At 47.3% G+C, this 19,420-nt stretch overlaps 1 protein-coding gene across 1 annotated transcript in view; it reads left to right on the forward strand.

The window, feature by feature from the left end:
* LOC115459141 (anoctamin-10-like) overlaps positions 1–19,420 on the forward strand; it is a gene marked incomplete at its 3' end in the record, with an annotated part of 115,383 nt that overhangs the window by 77,265 nt on the left and 18,698 nt on the right. Inside the window, exons 6-8 of the mRNA XM_030189015.1 lie at positions 2,445–3,014; positions 11,024–11,079; positions 15,208–15,282. Of these exons, the coding sequence (XP_030044875.1) occupies positions 2,445–3,014; positions 11,024–11,079; positions 15,208–15,282 (701 nt within the window). The remainder of the gene's footprint in view (positions 1–2,444; positions 3,015–11,023; positions 11,080–15,207; positions 15,283–19,420) is intronic.

Raw genomic sequence — 19,420 nt, forward strand, 5'->3', positions numbered from 1 at the left:
CATCATTGTGTGCATTTAATTTTACAATCTTTATTATGAAAACCTCACTTATCTAACAGTAAAACACTCTCTACCCCACACTCTAACAGTAGTCTCTCCCTATTATACATTTCCCAAATCGCTCATCCCCAATACCATTCAACCAAACCAGCTGTAGCTCATCTCACAGTGTTCCCGATTTCCAACGTGATAACCCATTTCAACACTCACTATCTTTCTGTTCTGTTCTCCTAAATTGGAGATATCACGTATTTTTTTTAAAAATGTTACATTTGTACCCCGCGCTTTCCCACTCATGGCAGGCTCAATGCGGCTTACATATTGTATACAGGTACTTATTTGTACCTGGAGCAATGGAGGATTAAGTGACTTGGCCAGAGTCACAAGGAGCTGCCTGTGCCTGAAGTGAGAATTGAACTCAGTTCCTCAGTTCCCCAGGACCAAAGTCCACCACCCTAACCACTAGGCCACTCCTCCACTGCACGTATTAATAAGCAGAACACTTCCTTCAGCTTGCTTTCAAGTACTTGTAAGTTTCTGAGAAGAACTCATTAGTCCAAAGAAAAATGAAAAACTGTGGAATGCTTGGCATCTATTCCATCCACTACTACTACTACTACTACTACTACTACTATTTACCATGTATTACATATCTTCCGGTCCCATAATCGTTTTTTTGGTCCCAACACAGGCCGTGTTTCTTTTTATCACTTCATCAGGAGACCTTATACAATACATAATACACAACATTACAATCTTATCTCAACTTTCACAATAAATCTAATACAAAAAAATTGATTCTCATACCATATCTGACCTCTAGATTCTGTTAGGCATACCATGTGGAGCTCCCCAGCCTCCAATGCTTCTGCCGCACTTCCTGATTGTGCATGATTGGGTGACTGACTACCTAGTTTATTTATTTTTTATTGTACATTTATACCCCATGTTTTCCCCACAGTTTTGCAGGCTCAAAGTGGCTTACAATGCACTGATAGACTATCGCCAGATCAGAGGTGGTACATTACAAGTGAATTGGTTAGAATAGAAGGAATAGGGAAAGGATAAGAGAGTCCAAAGTGGTCCATAGATATATGTTGGCAGGAAGGACTTCAGGCCATATGTGAAATCCTTGGAGGTGGCTGAACCTCGACTGGCTAGAAGAGATGTAAATTGACCAGACACATCAAGATGACCTTGCATGATGGTAATGGAGTTGAAATCCGCTCCTAACCGTCCACTCCTGCTCCCCTGGCTCACATCACCCCTCCCCCCCCCCCCCCCCCCCCCCCCCCGCTCCCCCGGCTCACATCAGGGGTTACCATATATTTGGTGGAGGGCAGAAAATCCCCAGAAGCTCGTGCCTCATCGGTCAACCTGGAACAAAATGGCATCTCTCACTCCTGGTGGTAGGCTCATGGTACTACAGCTTAACCTTTATCTCCTGCTCCCCACTAGACACCAGGGAACCCCTGGTAAGATCCAGGGGTTTGGGCATTTCATTGGGGCTGTCGCAAGGATATGTCCAGGCTGCAGGAGAGATTGTGTTGAGCCTATTGGGAGAGTTTGGGAGTTTCTTTTTTTTTTTTTTTGCAGCAGCAGCCCCTTAGAGCATTGCTGATAGTGTGGATTCAACCTCTCTGTAAGCAATATGCTTGAGATGTGGTAAATGTCTGCCTTATGGTGGTTACTGTATGGGCAGCTTCTGGATATGCCCCTGCCAGTTATTGCACATTAAATTTTGCAACTAATGCATGGTAACTGCAAAACTTTACTCCACTTTAGTAGACAGGCTCACTACAGACTCAAAGGTGTGTGGTATATATGTGGTGCATCCTTAGTAAGGAATATGATTTCTCTTTAAAGAAAACTTTAATTGATGTGGTTAATAGCACGCGCACTCTGTGGGTCAACTTATGAACCCCAGCTTCAGCCCTTCCTAGTCACTTTTAAACCTATCTGTAGAGGAGGGGCTCTCAACCCAATCCTCGGGACACACCTAGTCAGGATTTTCACAGTGAATATGCATGAGAGAGATTTGCAGAGAATGAAGGTAGTGCATGCAAATCTATCACCTGCATATTCGTTGAGGGTATCCTGAAAATCTGACTAGCTAGGTGTGTCCCGAGGACGGGGTTGAGAACCCCTGCTGTAGAGCATACTGGGACTGGCTGCCTGGCATCACAGCGTGCTGCTGTGCAAAAGACCCTAATCTGTTTTTTTTTCCAGTGGTACATTGAGCGTTCACATGCATCACAAGGAGGGATATTTGTTCTGTGAAGGATGATGTTTTTCCATTATTTGACTATGAAAGGATTTTACTTTAGCTCTGAACACTGTTGTTAGGATAATAGGAGGATGTAGAATGGAAAAAAATGATCAAAGACGAAAAAAAAAAATGAAGCTTATTCTGACATCCTTCCATTTTCTCTTTTATGCCCCAGATGACATCCGTTGCTATTTTGGCGAAACCATTGCCCTGTATTTTGCTTTCTTGGAGTACTTCACATTTGCCTTGATTCCCATGGCGATCATCGGGATTCCTTACTATCTCTTTGCCTGGGAGGATTACGACAAGTATGTGGTATTTGCCTCATTCAACCTGTTGTGGTCGACAGCTATTCTGGAGGTGTGGAAGCGCGTCTGTGCTGGGATGGCATACAGATGGGGAACCCTGATGATGAAGAGGGAGTTTGAAGAGCCTCGACCTGCATTCCATGGTGTGTTGGGGACTAACCCAGTGACTGGGAGGGAGGAGCCTGTCTACTCCAGCCTGAAGAGACAGTTGCGCATCTACCTGGTCTCTGTGCCCTTCGTGTGCCTTTGTCTTTATCTCTCCCTCTACGTCATGATGATCTATTTTGACTTGGAGCTCTGGGCTGTGGATTTCCACGAGAAGCACCAGTCAGAGCTGAGCAACCTCATGTTGTTTGTGCCCAGCATCATCTATGCGATTGTGATTGAGATCATGAACCGCCTGTACCGGTACGCAGCTGAGTTTCTGACCTCCTGGGGTAAGACTAGCTTTGTGGTCTGTTTGTTTGTTCTTTTAGCACTACCCCCTAATTCTGTAACCTTAGTACTTAAGTACCATTTGTACCCTAGCAGGACTTTGGAATTGTGGAGTGGAAGTCGGAAGTCATTTTGGGTGGAGTCAGAGTTGATAAAAATGTACCGACTCTGATTCCAGCTTCAAAATAAAACTTATAACATTATAATATATGGTAAAGTTATCATGTTATACTCCATCCTGGATCTAAAGTACTGGTAAATATAAGTTATATGTACAAGTACTTTAGTTTCAGGACAAATATGTGTATATATCTAGAGCAAAAAATGTAAAGCCTAATATCAGTAGGCGTCTGAATTGGACAGTAGAAAAATAGAGGAGTTGGAGTCGAAGGTTTGGAGAAGCGACTCCACAGTCCTGGATTCTAGATTACTAACACTTATATGCGTGATTTGTAACACTCGTATGCATAAGCGCTAGGTGCGTGCTCAGCAGTGTCCTATAATATGAGCATGCAAATTGCATAAAGCATAAATGCAAGGGGGCAGAACATGGGCATGTCAAACAATTATGCATGTAGGTTATAAAATCCTTGCATTTATGCGCTAAATTTAGGTGCTCACATATACGCCTGGTATTGACGTGACATAAGTTGTGTCTAAACGTTAGCGCCAAAATGCCATCTTACACTTGTATTCTAGAACGCAGTCTAGGCACCAGATGTGTTAGAATTCATGCTCTGAGTACTGCATTTTGGCACCTAAATTTTGGTACACTTTATAGAATGGACCCTGAACACCTTTGTGCAGCACACATTAAGGACATGCCATCTCTTTATGCACAGGCTTACACGCATGTATGCTACCACACAGCTTTATATTAGTCTTTCTCCGAGGACAAGCAGGCTGCTTGTTCTCACTGATGGGTGACGTCCACGGCAGCCCCTCCAATCGGAAACTTCACTAGCAAAGTCCTTTGCTAGCCCTCGCGCGCCCGCGCGCACCGCGCATGCGCGGGCCGTCTTCCCGCCCGAAACCGGCTCGAGCCGGCCAGTCTTCTTTTGTCCGCACTCGGTACGGTCGTGTTTTCGCCGTGTCGAGCCCCGGAAAGTCGACCTCGCGCGTCCAATTTGTTTGAACGTGTTTTTTCCTTCGGGAAAGCTTTGTCCTAGTCGGGAAGTGCTCCGTAAACCCCCCGCCGGGTTTCGTGTAAATCCTCCCCGTACTTCCAGCTTTTTTGCCCCGGTAAGTTTTCTTTCGTCGTCGGGGTAGGCCTTTTTTCGGCCTCGGTCGAGATTTTTTCTCCCTCTAAATTTGGTGCTTCAAATTTCGCCATTTCGGCTTTTGATTTCGCCGGCGTGATTTTTCCGCCCATGACATCGAAGCCTTCCAGCGGCTTCAAGAAGTGCACCCAGTGCGCCCGGGTTATCTCGCTCACTGATCGACACTCGTCGTGTCTTCAGTGTCTGGGGGCCGAGCACCGCCCTCAGAACTGCAGTCTGTGTTCCCTGCTTCAAAGGCGGACTCAGGTAGCGAGACTAGCCCAGTGGAACGTGTTGTTCTCGGGCTCTTCGTCGGCATCGGCACCGGGATCTTCGAGTGCATCGACGTCGTCAGCGTCCAGACCATCTTCCTCGGCCGCCCCTGCATCGAGTGCATCGAGGCATCGGGCCTCTGCATCGGCGCCGAGACATCGGATAGCTGCATCGACGTCGGTGGTACCAGGACCTCGTCTGCTGATGTCGTCGGACGGTGGTGCATCGGGTGGAGTGCAGGTGAGGGCTGTCCATTCCCCTGCTGGTGGCGGTGAGCCCTCGGGTGGGTCTCCGCCTACCCTGAGGGCTCCTGCGGTACAGCCCCCCCGAGATCGACCTTCTTCAGTCTCGGCCCCGAGGAAGCGACGGGTGGATTCGACGTCCTCCTCGTCGGTGCCGGGGAGCTCCGGTGACATGCTTCGGAAGAAATCGAAGAAGCATCGACACCGGTCTCCTCCCCGTGTCGGCACCGAGAGCTCTGGGTCGCCGAGGGATTCGGCACCCAGCAGGCATCGGCACCGAGAGGACCGCTCACCCTCTGTTCAGGAGGTGTCGATGCGCTCCGCTCTGGACAGCCCGGAACAGCCTCCACGCCCGGAACAGGTACTGACGTCGACGCCTGCATCGACCTCTCAGCCTTTCTCTGCAGCCGCTCTAAACGAGAGCCTCCGGGCCGTTCTCCCAGAGATTCTGGGAGAGCTGTTGCGCCCTACCCCTCCGGTACCGGCGGTGCTTGCGCCACCGGTACCGTCGAGCGTGGCGCCGGCTGGCCCATCGCCCAGGTTGAGGTCCCCGACGTCGGTACCGCGTGCGGTACCGACCGCGGCCACCTCCCAGGAAGGCTCCCCGACTACGTCGGCGGAGGGAGCTTCGCCGATGCGGGCGAGGGAGTCTACCTCTCGACGCCCCCATCGTGGACGGGGTTCCACGGAGTCGAGCAGGGCGAGGTTGCAGACACAGGTCCGTGAACTTGTGTCTGACACCGAGGGTGAGGCCTCGTGGGAGGAAGAGGAAGATCCCAGATATTTCTCTGACGAGGAGTCTGGGGGTCTTCCGTCTGATCCCACTCCCTCTCCTGAGAGACAGCTTTCTCCTCCCGAGAGTCTGTCTTTTGCCTCCTTTGTCCGGGAGATGTCTACGGCCATCCCCTTCCCGGTGGTTGTGGAGGACGAGCCCAGGGCTGAAATGTTTGAGCTCCTGGACTATCCTTCTCCACCTAAGGAAGCGTCCACTGTTCCCTTGCACCATGTCCTGAAGAAGACATTGCTTGCGAACTGGACCAAACCATTAACTAACCCCCACATTCCCAAGAAGATCGAGTCCCAGTACCGGATCCATGGGGACCCAGAGCTGATGCGCACTCAGTTGCCTCATGACTCTGGAGTTGTGGATTTGGCCCTAAAGAAGGCTAAGAGTTCTAGGGAACATGCTTCGGCGCCCCCGGGCAAGGACGCTAGAACCTTAGACTCCTTTGGGAGGAAGGCCTACCATTCCTCTATGCTCGTGTCCAAGATCCAGTCTTACCAGCTCTACACGAGCATACACATGCGGAATAATGTGCGGCAGTTGGCGGGCTTGGTTGATGCTCTTCCCCCTGAGCAAGCCAAGCCTTTTCAGGAGGTGGTCAGGCAGCTGAAGGCGTGCAGAAAATTCCTGGCCAGAGGAGTTTATGACACTTTTGATGTTGCGTCCAGGGCCGCTGCTCAAGGTGTGGTGATGCGCAGGCTCTCATGGCTGCGTGCCGCCGACCTGGAGAATAGAGTCCAGCAGCGGATTACGGACTTGCCTTGCCGTGCGGATAACATTTTTGGCGAAAAAGTCGAGCAGGTGGTAGAGTCTCTCCACCAGCGGGACACCGCATTCGACAAGTTCGCCCGCCGGCAGCCTTCAGCTTCTACCTCTACAGGTAGACGATTTTTCGGGGGAAGGAAGACTGTTCCCTATACTTCTGGCAAGCGTAGGTACAATCCTCCTTCCCGACAGCCTGCGGCCCAGGCTAAGCCCCAGCGCGCTCGCTCTCGTCAGCAGCGTGCGAATCAGCAAGGCCCCGCGGCTCCCCAGCAAAAGCAAGGGGCGAGCTTTTGACTGGCTCCAGCAGAGCATAGCCGACATCCAAGTGTCAGTGCCGGGCGACCTGCCTGTCGGAGGGAGGTTGAAAGCTTTTCACCAAAGGTGGCCTCTTATAACCTCCGATCAGTGGGTTCTCCAAATAGTCCGGCAAGGATACACCCTCAATTTGGCCTCTCAACCTCCAAATTGTCCACCGGGAGCTCAGTCCTACAGCTTCCAGCACAAGCAGGTACTTGCAGAGGAACTCTCCGCCCTTCTCAGCGCCAATGCGGTCGAGCCCGTGCCATCCGGGCAAGAAGGGCTGGGGTTCTATTCCAGGTACTTCCTTGTGGAAAAGAAAACAGGGGGGATGCGTCCCATCCTAGACCTAAGGGCCCTGAACAAATATCTCGTAAAAGAAAAGTTCAGGATGCTTTCCCTGGGCACCCTTCTCCCCATGATTCAGCAAAACGATTGGCTATGCTCTCTGGACTTGAAGGATGCCTACACACACATCCCGATACTGCCAGCTCACAGACAGTATCTGCGATTTCAGCTGGGCGCACGCCACTTCCAGTACTGTGTGCTACCCTTTGGGCTCGCCTCTGCGCCCAGGGTGTTCACAAAGTGCCTAGCTGTGGTAGCAGCGGCGCTTCGCAGGCTGGGGGTGCACGTGTTCCCATATCTCGACGATTGGCTGGTGAAGAACACATCCGAGGCAGGAGCCCTGCAGTCCATGCAGATGACTATTCGCCTCCTGGAGCTACTGGGGTTTGTGATAAATTACCCAAAGTCCCATCTTCTCCCAGTGCAGAAACTCGAATTCATCGGAGCCCTGCTGGATTCTCGGACGGCTCGCGCCTATCTCCCAGAGGCGAGGGCCAACAACTTGTTGTCCCTCGTCTCGCGGGTGCGAGCGTCCCAGCAGATCACAGCTCGGCAGATGTTGAGATTGCTGGGCCACATGGCTTCCACAGTTCATGTGACTCCCATGGCCCGCCTTCACATGAGATCTGCTCAATGGACCCTAGCCTCCCAGTGGTATCAGGCCGCCGGGGGTCTAGAGGACGTGATCCACCTGTCCACGAGTTTTCTCGAATCCCTGTATTGGTGGACGATTTGCTCCAATTTGACTCTGGGACGTCCCTTCCAAATTCCTCAGCCTCAAAAAGTGCTGACCACGGATGCGTCTCTCCTGGGATGGGGAGCTCATGTCGATGGGCTTCACACCCAAGGAAGGTGGTCCCTCCAAGAAAGCGATCTACAGATCAATCTTCTGGAGTTGCGAGCGATCTGGAACGCTCTGAAGGCTTTCAGAGATCGGCTGTCCCACCAAATTATCCAAATTCAGACAGACAATCAGGTTGCCATGTACTATGTCAACAAGCAGGGGGGCACCGGATCTCGCCCCCTGTGTCAGGAAGCCGTCAGCATGTGGCTCTGGGCTCGCCGTCAAGGCATGGTGCTCCAAGCCACATATCTGGCAGGCGTAAACAACAGTCTGGCCGACAGGTTGAGCAGGATTATGCAACCTCACGAGTGGTCGCTCAATTCCCGTGTGGTGCGACAGATCTTCCAGGCGTGGGGCACCCCCCTGGTGGATCTCTTCGCATCTCAAGTGAACCACAAGGTCCCTCAGTTCTGTTCCAGGCTTCAGGCCCACGGCAGACTGGCGTCGGATGCCTTCCTCCTGGATTGGGGGGAAGGTCTGCTGTATGCTTATCCTCCCATTCCTCTGGTGGGGAAGACTTTGTTGAAACTCAAGCAAGACCGAGGCACCATGATTCTGATTGCTCCCTTTTGGCCGCGTCAGATCTGGTTCCCTCTTCTTCTGGAGTTATCCTCCGAAGAACCGTGGAGATTGGAGTGTTTTCCGACCCTCATCACGCAGGACGAAGGGGCTCTGCTGCATCCCAACCTCCAGTCCCTGGCTCTCACGGCCTGGATGTTGAGGGCGTAGACTTTGCCTCTTTGGGTCTGCCAGAGGGTGTCTCCCGCATCTTGCTTGCTTCCAGGAAAGACTCCACTAAGAGAAGTTACTTCTTTCATTGGAGGAGGTTTGCCGTCTGGTGTGACAGCAAGGCCCTAGATCCTCGCTCTTGTCCTACACAGACCCTGCTTGAATACCTTCTCCACTTGTCTGAGTCTGGTCTGAAGACCAACTCCGTAAGGGTTCACCTTAGTGCAATCAGTGCATACCATTACCAAGTGGAAGGTAAGCCGATCTCAGGACAGCCTTTAGTTGTTCGCTTCATGAGAGGTTTGCTTTTGTCAAAGCCCCCTGTCAAGCCTCCTACAGTGTCATGGGATCTCAATGTCGTTCTCACCCAGCTGATGAAACCTCCTTTCGAGCCACTGAATTCCTGCCATCCGAAGTACTTGACCTGGAAGGTCATTTTCTTGGTGGCAGTTACCTCGGCTCGTAGAGTCAGTGAGCTTCAGGCCCTGGTAGCCCAGGCCCCTTACACCAAATTTCATCACAACAGAGTAGTCCTCCGCACTCACCCTAAGTTTCTGCCAAAGGTTGTGTCGGAGTTCCATCTGAACCAGTCAATTGTCTTGCCAACATTCTTTCCCCGTCCTCATTCCTGCCCTGCTGAACGTCAGCTGCACACATTGGACTGCAAGAGAGCATTGGCCTTCTATCTGGAGCGGACACAGCCCCACAGACAGTCCGCCCAATTGTTTGTTTCTTTTGATCCCAACAAGAGGGGAGTGGCTGTAGGGAAACGCACCATATCCAATTGGCTAGCAGATTGCATTTCCTTCACTTACGCCCAGGCTGGGCTGGCTCTTGAGGGTCATGTCACGGCTCATAATGTTAGAGCCATGGCAGCGTCGGTAGCCCACTTGAAGTCAGCCACCATGGAGGAAATTTGCAAAGCTGCGACGTGGTCATCTGTCCACACATTCACATCTCATTACTGCCTGCAGCAGGATACCCGACGTGACAGTCGGTTCGGGCAGTCAGTTCTTCAGAACCTGTTTGGGCTTTAGGATCCAACTCCACCCCCCGAGGGCCCTGTTTGTTCTGTTCCAGGCTACACTCTCAGTTAGTTGGTAAATTTTTTAGGTCAATCTCAGTTATGTCCTCGCCGTTGCGAGGCCAAATTGACCAATGTTGTTGTTTTGAGTGAGCCTGGGGGCTAGGGATACCCCATCAGTGAGAACAAGCAGCCTGCTTGTCCTCGGAGAAAGCGAATGCTACATACCTGTAGAAGGTATTCTCCGAGGACAGCAGGCTGATTGTTCTCACAAACCCGCCCGCCTCCCCTTTGGAGTTGTGTCTTCCCTTGAAGTGTATTGTCTTGCTACATACTGGACTGGCCGGCTCGAGCCGGTTTCGGGCGGGAAGACGGCCGCGCATGCGCGGTGCGCGCGGGCGCGCGAGGGCTAGCAAAGGACTTTGCTAGTGAAGTTTCCGATTGGAGGGGCTGCCGTGGACGTCACCCATCAGTGAGAACAATCAGCCTGCTGTCCTCGGAGAATACCTTCTACAGGTATGTAGCATTCGCTTTTTTTTCTACAGGTGAAACAGGGTTCCCATGTGATGGCTATTTTATAAAGGCATGTATAAAATAGGTGCATTTTTGGACTCTCCTGTTATAAAATTACCCCTCCCCCCAAGTTGAAATATTTATGCAAAGACAGTGATAGTTAGCCTTTACCCCTTAGTGAGCTTTAATGAAAGGAGAAAGGAGATGGGACGATATACCGCCCCTCTGTGGATACAATCAACGCGGTTTACATATACAGGTACTTATTTTTTGTACATGGGCCGATGGGGGGTTAAGTGACTTGCCCAGAGTCACAAGGAGTTGCAGTGGGGAATTGAATTCAGTTCCCCAGGATCAAAGGTCTGCTGCAGTGACCACTAGGCAGCTACTCCACTCCTGTTCTGTAATCTGCTCCTGTCATTGTGGCCTGCATTCTAGTAACTATATAAGAGCTGAAGGCAATGTTGCAAGAGTGAAAGAACTAAAGGCAATGCCACAGAAATGAAATTGGGTGGACCAAGTGGACTTTATGGTGTTTATATGAAGGCGTCCGATGGGTCTGGATTTCAGGGTAGCCGAGCTACGCGAAAAGGTGACTTGTTTTCACATTTTGTCAAATATTCATTGTGGATATCATTGTGGAGGAGTGGCCTAGTGGTTAGGATGGTGGACTTTGGTCCTGGGGAACTGGGTTTGATTCCCACTGCAGGCACAGGCAGCTCCTTGTGACTCTGGGCAAGTCACTTAACCCTCCATTGCCCCAGGTGCAAATAAGTACCTGTACATAATATGTAAGCCGCATTGAACCTGCTATGAAGTGAGAAAGTGCGGGGTACAAATGTAACAAAAAAAAAAAAAACCAGCCTATTTGCAGCTTTCACTAAAACCCTTATCCAATTTGTTTCTGATGTAATGCTCTCTTTGCTGTTGTAGAAAACCACAGGCTGGAGTCTTCATATCAGAATCACCTAATTCTGAAGGTGCTGGTGGTAAGTTATTTTCTGTATTTACTTTATTTTTTGTAAAGGAATAGTTTGGTGTATGGATCAGGCATTTCAGTATGAAGACATTAGTTTCAAATAGGTTCTGTGTAGATGAGTGGTTCACACCACAGTATATTGGGAATGGTGAATTGCGATTCTCAAGTGCTGCAAACAGGTCCAGTTTGCAGGAAAGCCAGATTAATAACACAAATTATCTTGGTTCTTCAATTGAACGTATACAAATGTTTCATGATTATTCGTTGAAGAAGTGCAGAAAATCAGACTTGATGGTAGTACTTAAGGATCAAAGTTTGCCACTTATTGCTACTTAGGTTTTCATGCTATCCATGATGAGAAATATTTGAATATGTAACTTCTAAGAGCCAGGTTGATTATGCATATCGCATTCATATTAATTATGATTGGCTTGAAACTCAGATGGGCTGGGTAGATTGTTCAACCCACAATTCAGGAAGTGTAGAATTAACTCAATACAACAACATGTAATTTTCTACACTACGATAAAGTATTAAGAGGAAGGCATGGATGCATTACATGAAACCTTTACATGCAAGTAAATGGAGAAAAAACACCTCAGTAATACCGGCACCGCCTCCCTCCAAAGGAAACGCCTTATATTAAGAAAGCGTGCCTCTTTAATCATGGGTCAAAAAAACTCCATATAAATGTTTTCATAAATATTGTCCATCCATCCTCTAAAATACTTCATAAATGGAGCCACAAAAATCAAATATTGTAACTAAATGTTACTTATCTTGGATGTCCAAAGTTTAACAAGTGATAGTCCTAGCAGATAATTCCGCCGCTTAAATTTTCAAACTTGCATTCTGCTATCTTCACAGATTGTTCCCAGTCTTGTTCTGATAACCTACAGTGAATGTACATGAGGTAAATTTGCATACTTTGCATATTCATTGTAGGTATCCTGAAAATATTGCTGTACTGCTGCCACTATCTAAACAACTTGAAGATACAGGGGAGTGGGCAAGGGAGAGATGGTGCTGCTGAAAGGAGTGGAGGGGGAAGGAGGGAGAGAGAGAGAGGGAACAATGTTGGACCGGGGAGGGAGCGGTGGGAAAGAGAGAGAGGGAGAGATGTTTCTTGAGATCCTTCTGGCAAAATATTTCTCTGAGATGCTTAAACTCCCTACTTCTGAGGAGGTTGGTATCTCTAGAATATACTGTCTTACTGGTAATGTGAACAGTGAAATAGAGGGAGGGTTTGATATTTTGCAGAAACTGGATAGTATAAAGTTCTTCGTTTCTGGAAAGTTCTCAAGATAAAATTACTTAGCGGGCCAGCCTCTTGGGTTTCATTTATGTCTGAGCAAGATAAAGAGTTTGAATTTTAAGTCTTAGTTCAAACATAGAGTTGTTTTGTGGGCAGAATTGGTGTGGTAGTCATGTTAATCCACTTCTAAAGGTAATAAATAGAAATAAAACAGAACTAAAAAAAGATGATAAAACTTAATAATACTTTTTTTGACTAACTTTCAAAGGCAATACCACCTTCTTTTGGTCAGAAATTAACATTCCAATGACAGTCTCACAGGGAAAGGTAAGGGTGAGGGCGAGAGACAGGGAGAGATGGATGGGTGATCAGAGGGTGACAATCCAGTATAATTTTGTGGTTTATAATGTGAGAGGAAACCCAGATCTTTTTTAAGCCATGTCTGGTGGGTGTCAAAATATTTCATCATTTAATTTCAAAGGTCTTACATAAGTACATAAGTATTGCCATACTGGGACAGACCGAAGTTCCATTAAGCCCAGCATCCTTTTTCCAACAGTGACCAATCCAGGTTACAAGTACCTGGCAAGATCCCAAAACAGAAATATTTTCTCTGATTCGTTTTACTACTTAGCATATTCATTGTGTGCCCCCTAGTCCTAGTATTTTGGGAAAGAGTAAACAAGCATTTCACGTTTACCTGTTCCATTCCACTCATTATTTTATAGACTCTCTATCATATCTCCCCTCAGGATGACTACCCTATGAGGAAAGGCTAAAGTGCCTAGGGCTCTTCAGCATGGAGAAAAGATGGCTATCCCCTTTATTGTTTTTGTCGCCCTTCTCTCTACCTTTTCTAATTCCACTATTTCTTTTTTGAGATGCGATGACCTGAATTGCACACACTATTTGAGGTGCGGTTGCACCATTGAGCGTTACACAGGCATTATAATGGCCTCATTTTTGTTTTCCATTCCTTTCCAAATAACACCTAACATTCTATTTGCTTTCTTAGCGGCCACCACACACTGAGCAGAGGGTTTCAACGTATCATCAACAACGACGCCCAGATCCCTTTCCTGGTCGTCGACTCCTAATGTGGAACCTTGCATTTCGTAGCTATAGTTCGAGTACCTCTTTCCCACATGCATCACTTTGCACTTATATTAAATGTCATCTGCCATTTGGATGCTTAGTCTCCCAGTCTCATAAGGTCCTCTTGTAATTTTTCACAATCCTCTAGTGATTTAACAACTTTGAATAACTTTGTGTCATCAGCAAATTTAATTACCTCACTAGTCACTTCCATCTCTAAATCATTTATAAATATGTTAAAAAGCAGCGGTCCTAGCACAGACCCCCTGGGGAACCCCCACTAACTACCCTTCTCCATTGAGAATACTGACCATTTAACCCTACTCTCTGTTTTCTATCTTTTAACCAGTTTTTGATCCACAGTAGAACACTACCTCCTATCTCATGACATTCCTGAATTGTTTTAAAATTTCCTTTTAGTATTCTCACCATAATGTAATTGGTACAGTGCTCTGGTCTTGCAAAGTGCTCTCCCACAGAGTGTCACTCTGGTAGCTTTGTGGTGTTTAATGTGATGCCTGTGTAAGATGTGTAAGCTGTTACTATCTTGTCACCTGTGTCCAGCCTCACTCCCTCTTACTGAGTTATAGTGGCAGATAAAGACCTGTAGGGTCTATGCAGTCTGCCCAAAAAGTGGCAGAATAATTTTTAAAAAGTCCACTCTTTACTTATGACTTAAATTAGTAGCCAGGGTAAAATAAATATTTAAAATCTTTTCAAAGTCCTTCGCTCGGATGTTGATATAGTCAGGTGATGTTGTTGTTTATGATCACTGTGAAAGTAGTCAACAGTGCATGCTTTCTCATGGGCCCACTCACAAAATGGGAGTGAAGATAAAGGCCCCTCTCCTCACACGAGGTCATATTCAGTAGCAGAATGAATAATAGTGTTGATCCTCAATTTGTGTCTTTGGTTAGTGGGACTGTAATGAATGAGAGAAAATGTGCAATGGGATTTTCGGTAGTATATGTGGCCCCTTGTGGCAGGAGTGGAGGGAATATTTTTTTTGTTTCAGCTATAGGTTAAGTGGGAGGGAGAGAGTTGAGTTTTACATTTTTTGTTAAGGAGTGGAGGAGTGGCCTAGTGGTTAGGGTGGTGGACTTTGGTCCTGGGGAACTGAGGAACTGAGTTCGATTCCCGGCACAGGCAGCTCCTTGTGACTCTGGGCAAGTCACTTAACCCTCCATTGCCTGCCGCATTAAGCCTGCCATGAGTGGGAAAGCGCGGGGTACAAATGTAACAAAAATAAAAATAAATTTGTGATATGCATCAGGAAAAAACAAGGTCTTTCATGATCTTTTATTTATTTATTTATGTGTAGCATTTATATCCCACATTTTCCCACCCACGGGCAGGCTCATTGTGGCTTACATCAGTGTAAAAAGGCTTACATCAATCTAGTAACAAACAATCATTTACATTAAGGGTGAAGTAGTTGGAGAGTAAGGACAGAGAGGAAGAAAAGGGAAAAGGTGCAGAAGAGTTCAATACGTCCGTATAACAGTAACAGTTCAGGAGTCACTAATGCAATGCGAGACTTTAGCATAAGCTTTTCTAAATAAGGTGGTCTTCAGTGACATTCTGAAAGTTGGTTGATCGTAAGTAGTTTTTACTGATTTGGGTAAACCATTCCACAATCGAGCGCTGATATTGTTGTGGCCTAGTGGAGCAAAACTAAGTAAAGATTAAATCTCAGTCTTTCTTTGCTGATTCAACGTAGTATAAATGTAAATGTCACGTACAGCATTTTAAAATCCATTTCTTAACAAAGCTATTTACTTTTTGCAGTTCAACTTCCTAAATTGCTTTGCATCCTTATTCTACATTGCCTTTGTCCTGCACGATATGAAACTTCTGCGTCAGGTGAGTTTTTGAAACAGCTCCTCTTATAGCAGCACTTACAAGAAGTAACAGCAAACAAACTTTGTTCTTTCAATTTAATGGTATAAAATGTGAATTTAAATATTTATTACCTGAACTATCCAAACATTGTAGGCAGGGTACAACATCAAAACATACAAAATAAAATAAACAGTACTAATTAAACAAATCTATAGATTATTTAAAATGTAAGGTCTGTTATCCTGTGTTGCCTAAAAATGACAAGTGTTGATGATGACCTTGACTGATTCTAGCTTCAAGTCCAAAAAGGACACATCATGTTGTAAATGCTTGAGTAAATAGTCTTCAATTGTTTCGTGAACTGTGATAGCACTGGGATAGTCCGTAAATCAAGAGGTAATGTGCTCCACAAACTGGCTCCTTCAACATATAGTATCGCGGTGTACGTCCAATCTAAAACGTTTGAAGGATGGTATATCAAGTAAGAGTTTGTCCGGGGAGCATAAGCTGTTGTGATGTGCCCACATCTAGACACACCTGAAACCAAACCGGCCTAATAAAGAGAATTGCAGTAATCCAAAATGGGTGAATCCATTACTTGTAACACTATACGAAAATTTGCAGCAGTTACAAGATCTTTTAGTCTCATGAGCAATTTAAGACAGAAAAAAGTTTTCTTGATTTATGCTTTACTTAGAGACTATGGGGTAAATTCAAGAAATGGCACTGAAATTTAGGCGCAGGAATAATGCGCACTGAACGTGAATTCTATAATAGTAGTTCCGCGCAGAGCTGCTGTTATAGAACATTAGCGTAACTCTGCTTCTATGTGCCTAAATTGGGCACAAGCATTTAGGGTGTAAACGCTTGTGCCTAACTGTCAGCAGTTAGGTCATAAATGACGGTATTCTAGAACCTGTGCACCTAAGTTCCTGACATGCCCATGCCCCTCCCATATTCACACACCCCAGTGAAGTTAGGTGCCTTGGAATTTGAGCTTGCAACTTACAGAGTAGCAACTAAGGGCAGTTACACGCATAAGTGCTCATTGGTAGCAGTTAGCTCCAGTTAAGGCTATTTATAGCCAATAATTGCCTGTTAACTCCAATTAAGTTTATTTATTTATTGGGATTTATTAACTCTGGGATTTATTAACTCTGGGATTTATTAACTGCCTGGGATTTATTAACTCTGTGGGAGATTCACGCACAACTGACCTTATTCTATAAACTGCATGTGCGACTTTGTGGGCTAAACAGAAAGTTGAGCGTCTCACTTTATAGAATTAGGGGTGAAGGTTTTTAGAACTGAAATATTGTGATATCCTCAGAATATGCTATACTTGTCCTGCTTTAAAATATGAAATAGAAAACTTAAAAGTGAAACTAGAAAAATGTGTAAATAATGTGTTTTAGTGAATTATAGCACTTGTAAGAATTTCTGGATTGAGAATTTTGGAATTGCTGTGCTCTGTTTATGAGCAAGAGTATACTGGAGGTGGGGAGTGAGATTCACTACTTTGCTTTTATATCTCAACCCTGTGATAGGGAGCACTAATGAATGAATGAACTTCAGTGACCTCTTACCTCCTCCGCCCTAGGGTTACCATTTTGTGTCACGCCCCCTTCAGGTCCTCATTCCGCCCCTATTCCCCGCCCCCCCGTCACATAGTCCCCTCCCCCCGTCACATTCCCCCCCCTCACTTACTGTCTAGCCCTGGTGGTCTAGTAGCGTCTTCTCTTCGGGGCAGGAAAGAGCCCCCTCTTTCCTGCCCGGAGCGCTGCCTGCCCTTGCCTGCTGCATCCTCCTCAGTCTGGCTGGGGATTCAAAATGGCCACCGAGAGTTGAAGCGGCCTCGCGAGAGTTCAACTCTTGGTGGCCATTTTGAATCCCCAGCCAGACTGAGAAGGATGATAGACAGGGGAGGCAGCGCTCCGGGCAGGAAAGAGGGGGCTCTTTCCTGCCCCGAAGACGTCACTAGACCACCAGGGTACATGGTAAGGAAGGAGAGGGGACGGGAGACCAGACCCATGGCGCCGATCGCCCGCCCACACGCCCACCGCATGCACGCGCCTGCCCGCACCTGCGCCCACGTTTGTCCAGAAATCCGGACAAACGTGGGCGCGGGCAAAATCCGCCGGACGCCCCCGGACATGCCCTCAAAAAGAGGACATGTCCGGGGAAATCCGGACGAATGGTAACCCTACTCCGCCCACCCTTCCCACCAAGACAGATGACTTGGTAATGACATCAGCCACTACTGAGCAAGAGGACATGAAGAGAGATTGGAATGCTTTCTTGTACCAGGGATTTGTAGGGGCTAGTAGTGCTGTGGCAGCAGTGCCCACATACCCAGAAGGGAATTATGGGTATTCAGCAGCCATTCCTGTTGTACTGTGGGAGGCCTTATTTGTGATCTTATCACACTTAAACTGAGCCCTAGGTGTCAGTTCCAAGTGATTACTCTATGAATCGTGTGGAGAAAGAAAGGTTCCTCAAGTACCAAGAAATGCTGTCCGAGACCAAGAAAATGTGATAGAAAGATACAGAAATATTTTCCATTGTTTTGGGTGCCACAAGCTTGATAAGTTGCCTTATGAACTCCAGAAGGAAGCCCTCTTGGGTGCAATGCAGGTTCTATGGTGAGCGATAGCAGTAAATTTGAGAGACTGAGAGTAGAGCCCGACTGAATCCAGGATCTTTGGTTTCTGCCAAAATCGAATCTACAACTGAAATTGGCTGCTCGGCTTTGGGAGAAACCAAAACTGTAAATGAAACTGCTTCCCCCATTCCATCCTCCCGACCATAAAAGCCCCCTCCCGTTGGCGCTCCTCCCCTTAGATCGCTCTCTCTTGCTCCCTCCCCTCCTTCCTGCCTGACCCTGGTCCTACCTTAGTGAAACCTTGGTGGTCTAGTGCCCTCCAGGGCTGCCAAGACTGCCATGGGCGGTCCCATCAGCCATTTTCCAATTGGAACTAGCATGGACAGAGGACTCGCTGCAGCCTCCTGAGACTTCCATAGGAAATCTTGGCAGCAATTTGAATTGGAGCAGCACACAGGGCAGGAACGAGTGGGGTCCGTTCCTGCCCCCAAGAAGGCCACTAGAGCACCAGTGCCACTATGAGAGAGCAGTGGCACCAGGCAGGAACGAGTAAGGTTCATTCCTACCTCCGAAGAGATCACTAGACCATCAGGGCTTCAGTAAATTTGGTTTGGGGAGTGCCTCAAGTGGTTGGGTGGGAAGTAGGGCATGGGGGGGGGGGGGAGGGAGGAAGAGGTTTGGTGTCAGCCAAAAATACACAGGCATCTTCGGCCGAACCAGTATTTCAGGTCAGTTTCAGTGCAAATTCTGAAACCGAAATTCGGTTACCCTCTAACTAAGATCATACTCCATGTACTCTGGCTTAGGAGTGAGGTTCATTATTGTCACAGTATTCACTAAACTAACCCATTGGATAAATTTCCCCTGAGTAAGTCCAAATGGTCATCAAGCTTAGTATCTTGCCATTCTTTGAACCTAGCATATTGAAAATTTTGGTTTTATAAATGGCATTTTGGCCTAGCCCAGTTGCTTGAAGCAGCACAATGAATGGCACCCTAGGAGACTTGGATCTGAGCCTTCTGCATGATAGAGCCAGTGGGGGTCGAGTGTGTTTGAGGTGACTCACTTGATCGCCTGGTGGGAGGAAAAGTGGCTTCCTCTATTGGAGCAACCCTCTGTGGCAGAAACGTGACACTGAAGAGTTGAGCTGAACAGGGAAAGATCACTCAGGACAGTCATCATGGGGGAGAGGTGGAGTAAAAGAAAAAGTGCCAACAAAAAGATATTTGGTTCTTCCCTGTATATACATTCCAGGGTAAACTTATAAGGAGGCGCCTAGAAAATAGGAACCTACTTAGGTGCTATTTCATGAAGGAAAGCTGGTGCATACTTCTATTATAAAAGTGTACGTAGCCTAACCTGCATCTAAACTACAGGTGTGGGTGTTTACATTGTCCCTAGAGCTGGTGTATTTGCCCACACCTAGGAATGTGTGTAAATTACAAGATTTTTATAGCCTATGCACGTAATTGTGCACTCTGCCCAAAATCCGCCCATGTGCACATCAACTTCTACATGCATACCTATAAAATCGTTCTCAGAGGGAAAAAGACCATT

The sequence above is a fragment of the Microcaecilia unicolor genome, unplaced genomic scaffold, assembly GCF_901765095.1.
Source record: "Microcaecilia unicolor unplaced genomic scaffold, aMicUni1.1, whole genome shotgun sequence".
Taxonomy (NCBI): domain Eukaryota; kingdom Metazoa; phylum Chordata; class Amphibia; order Gymnophiona; family Siphonopidae; genus Microcaecilia; species Microcaecilia unicolor.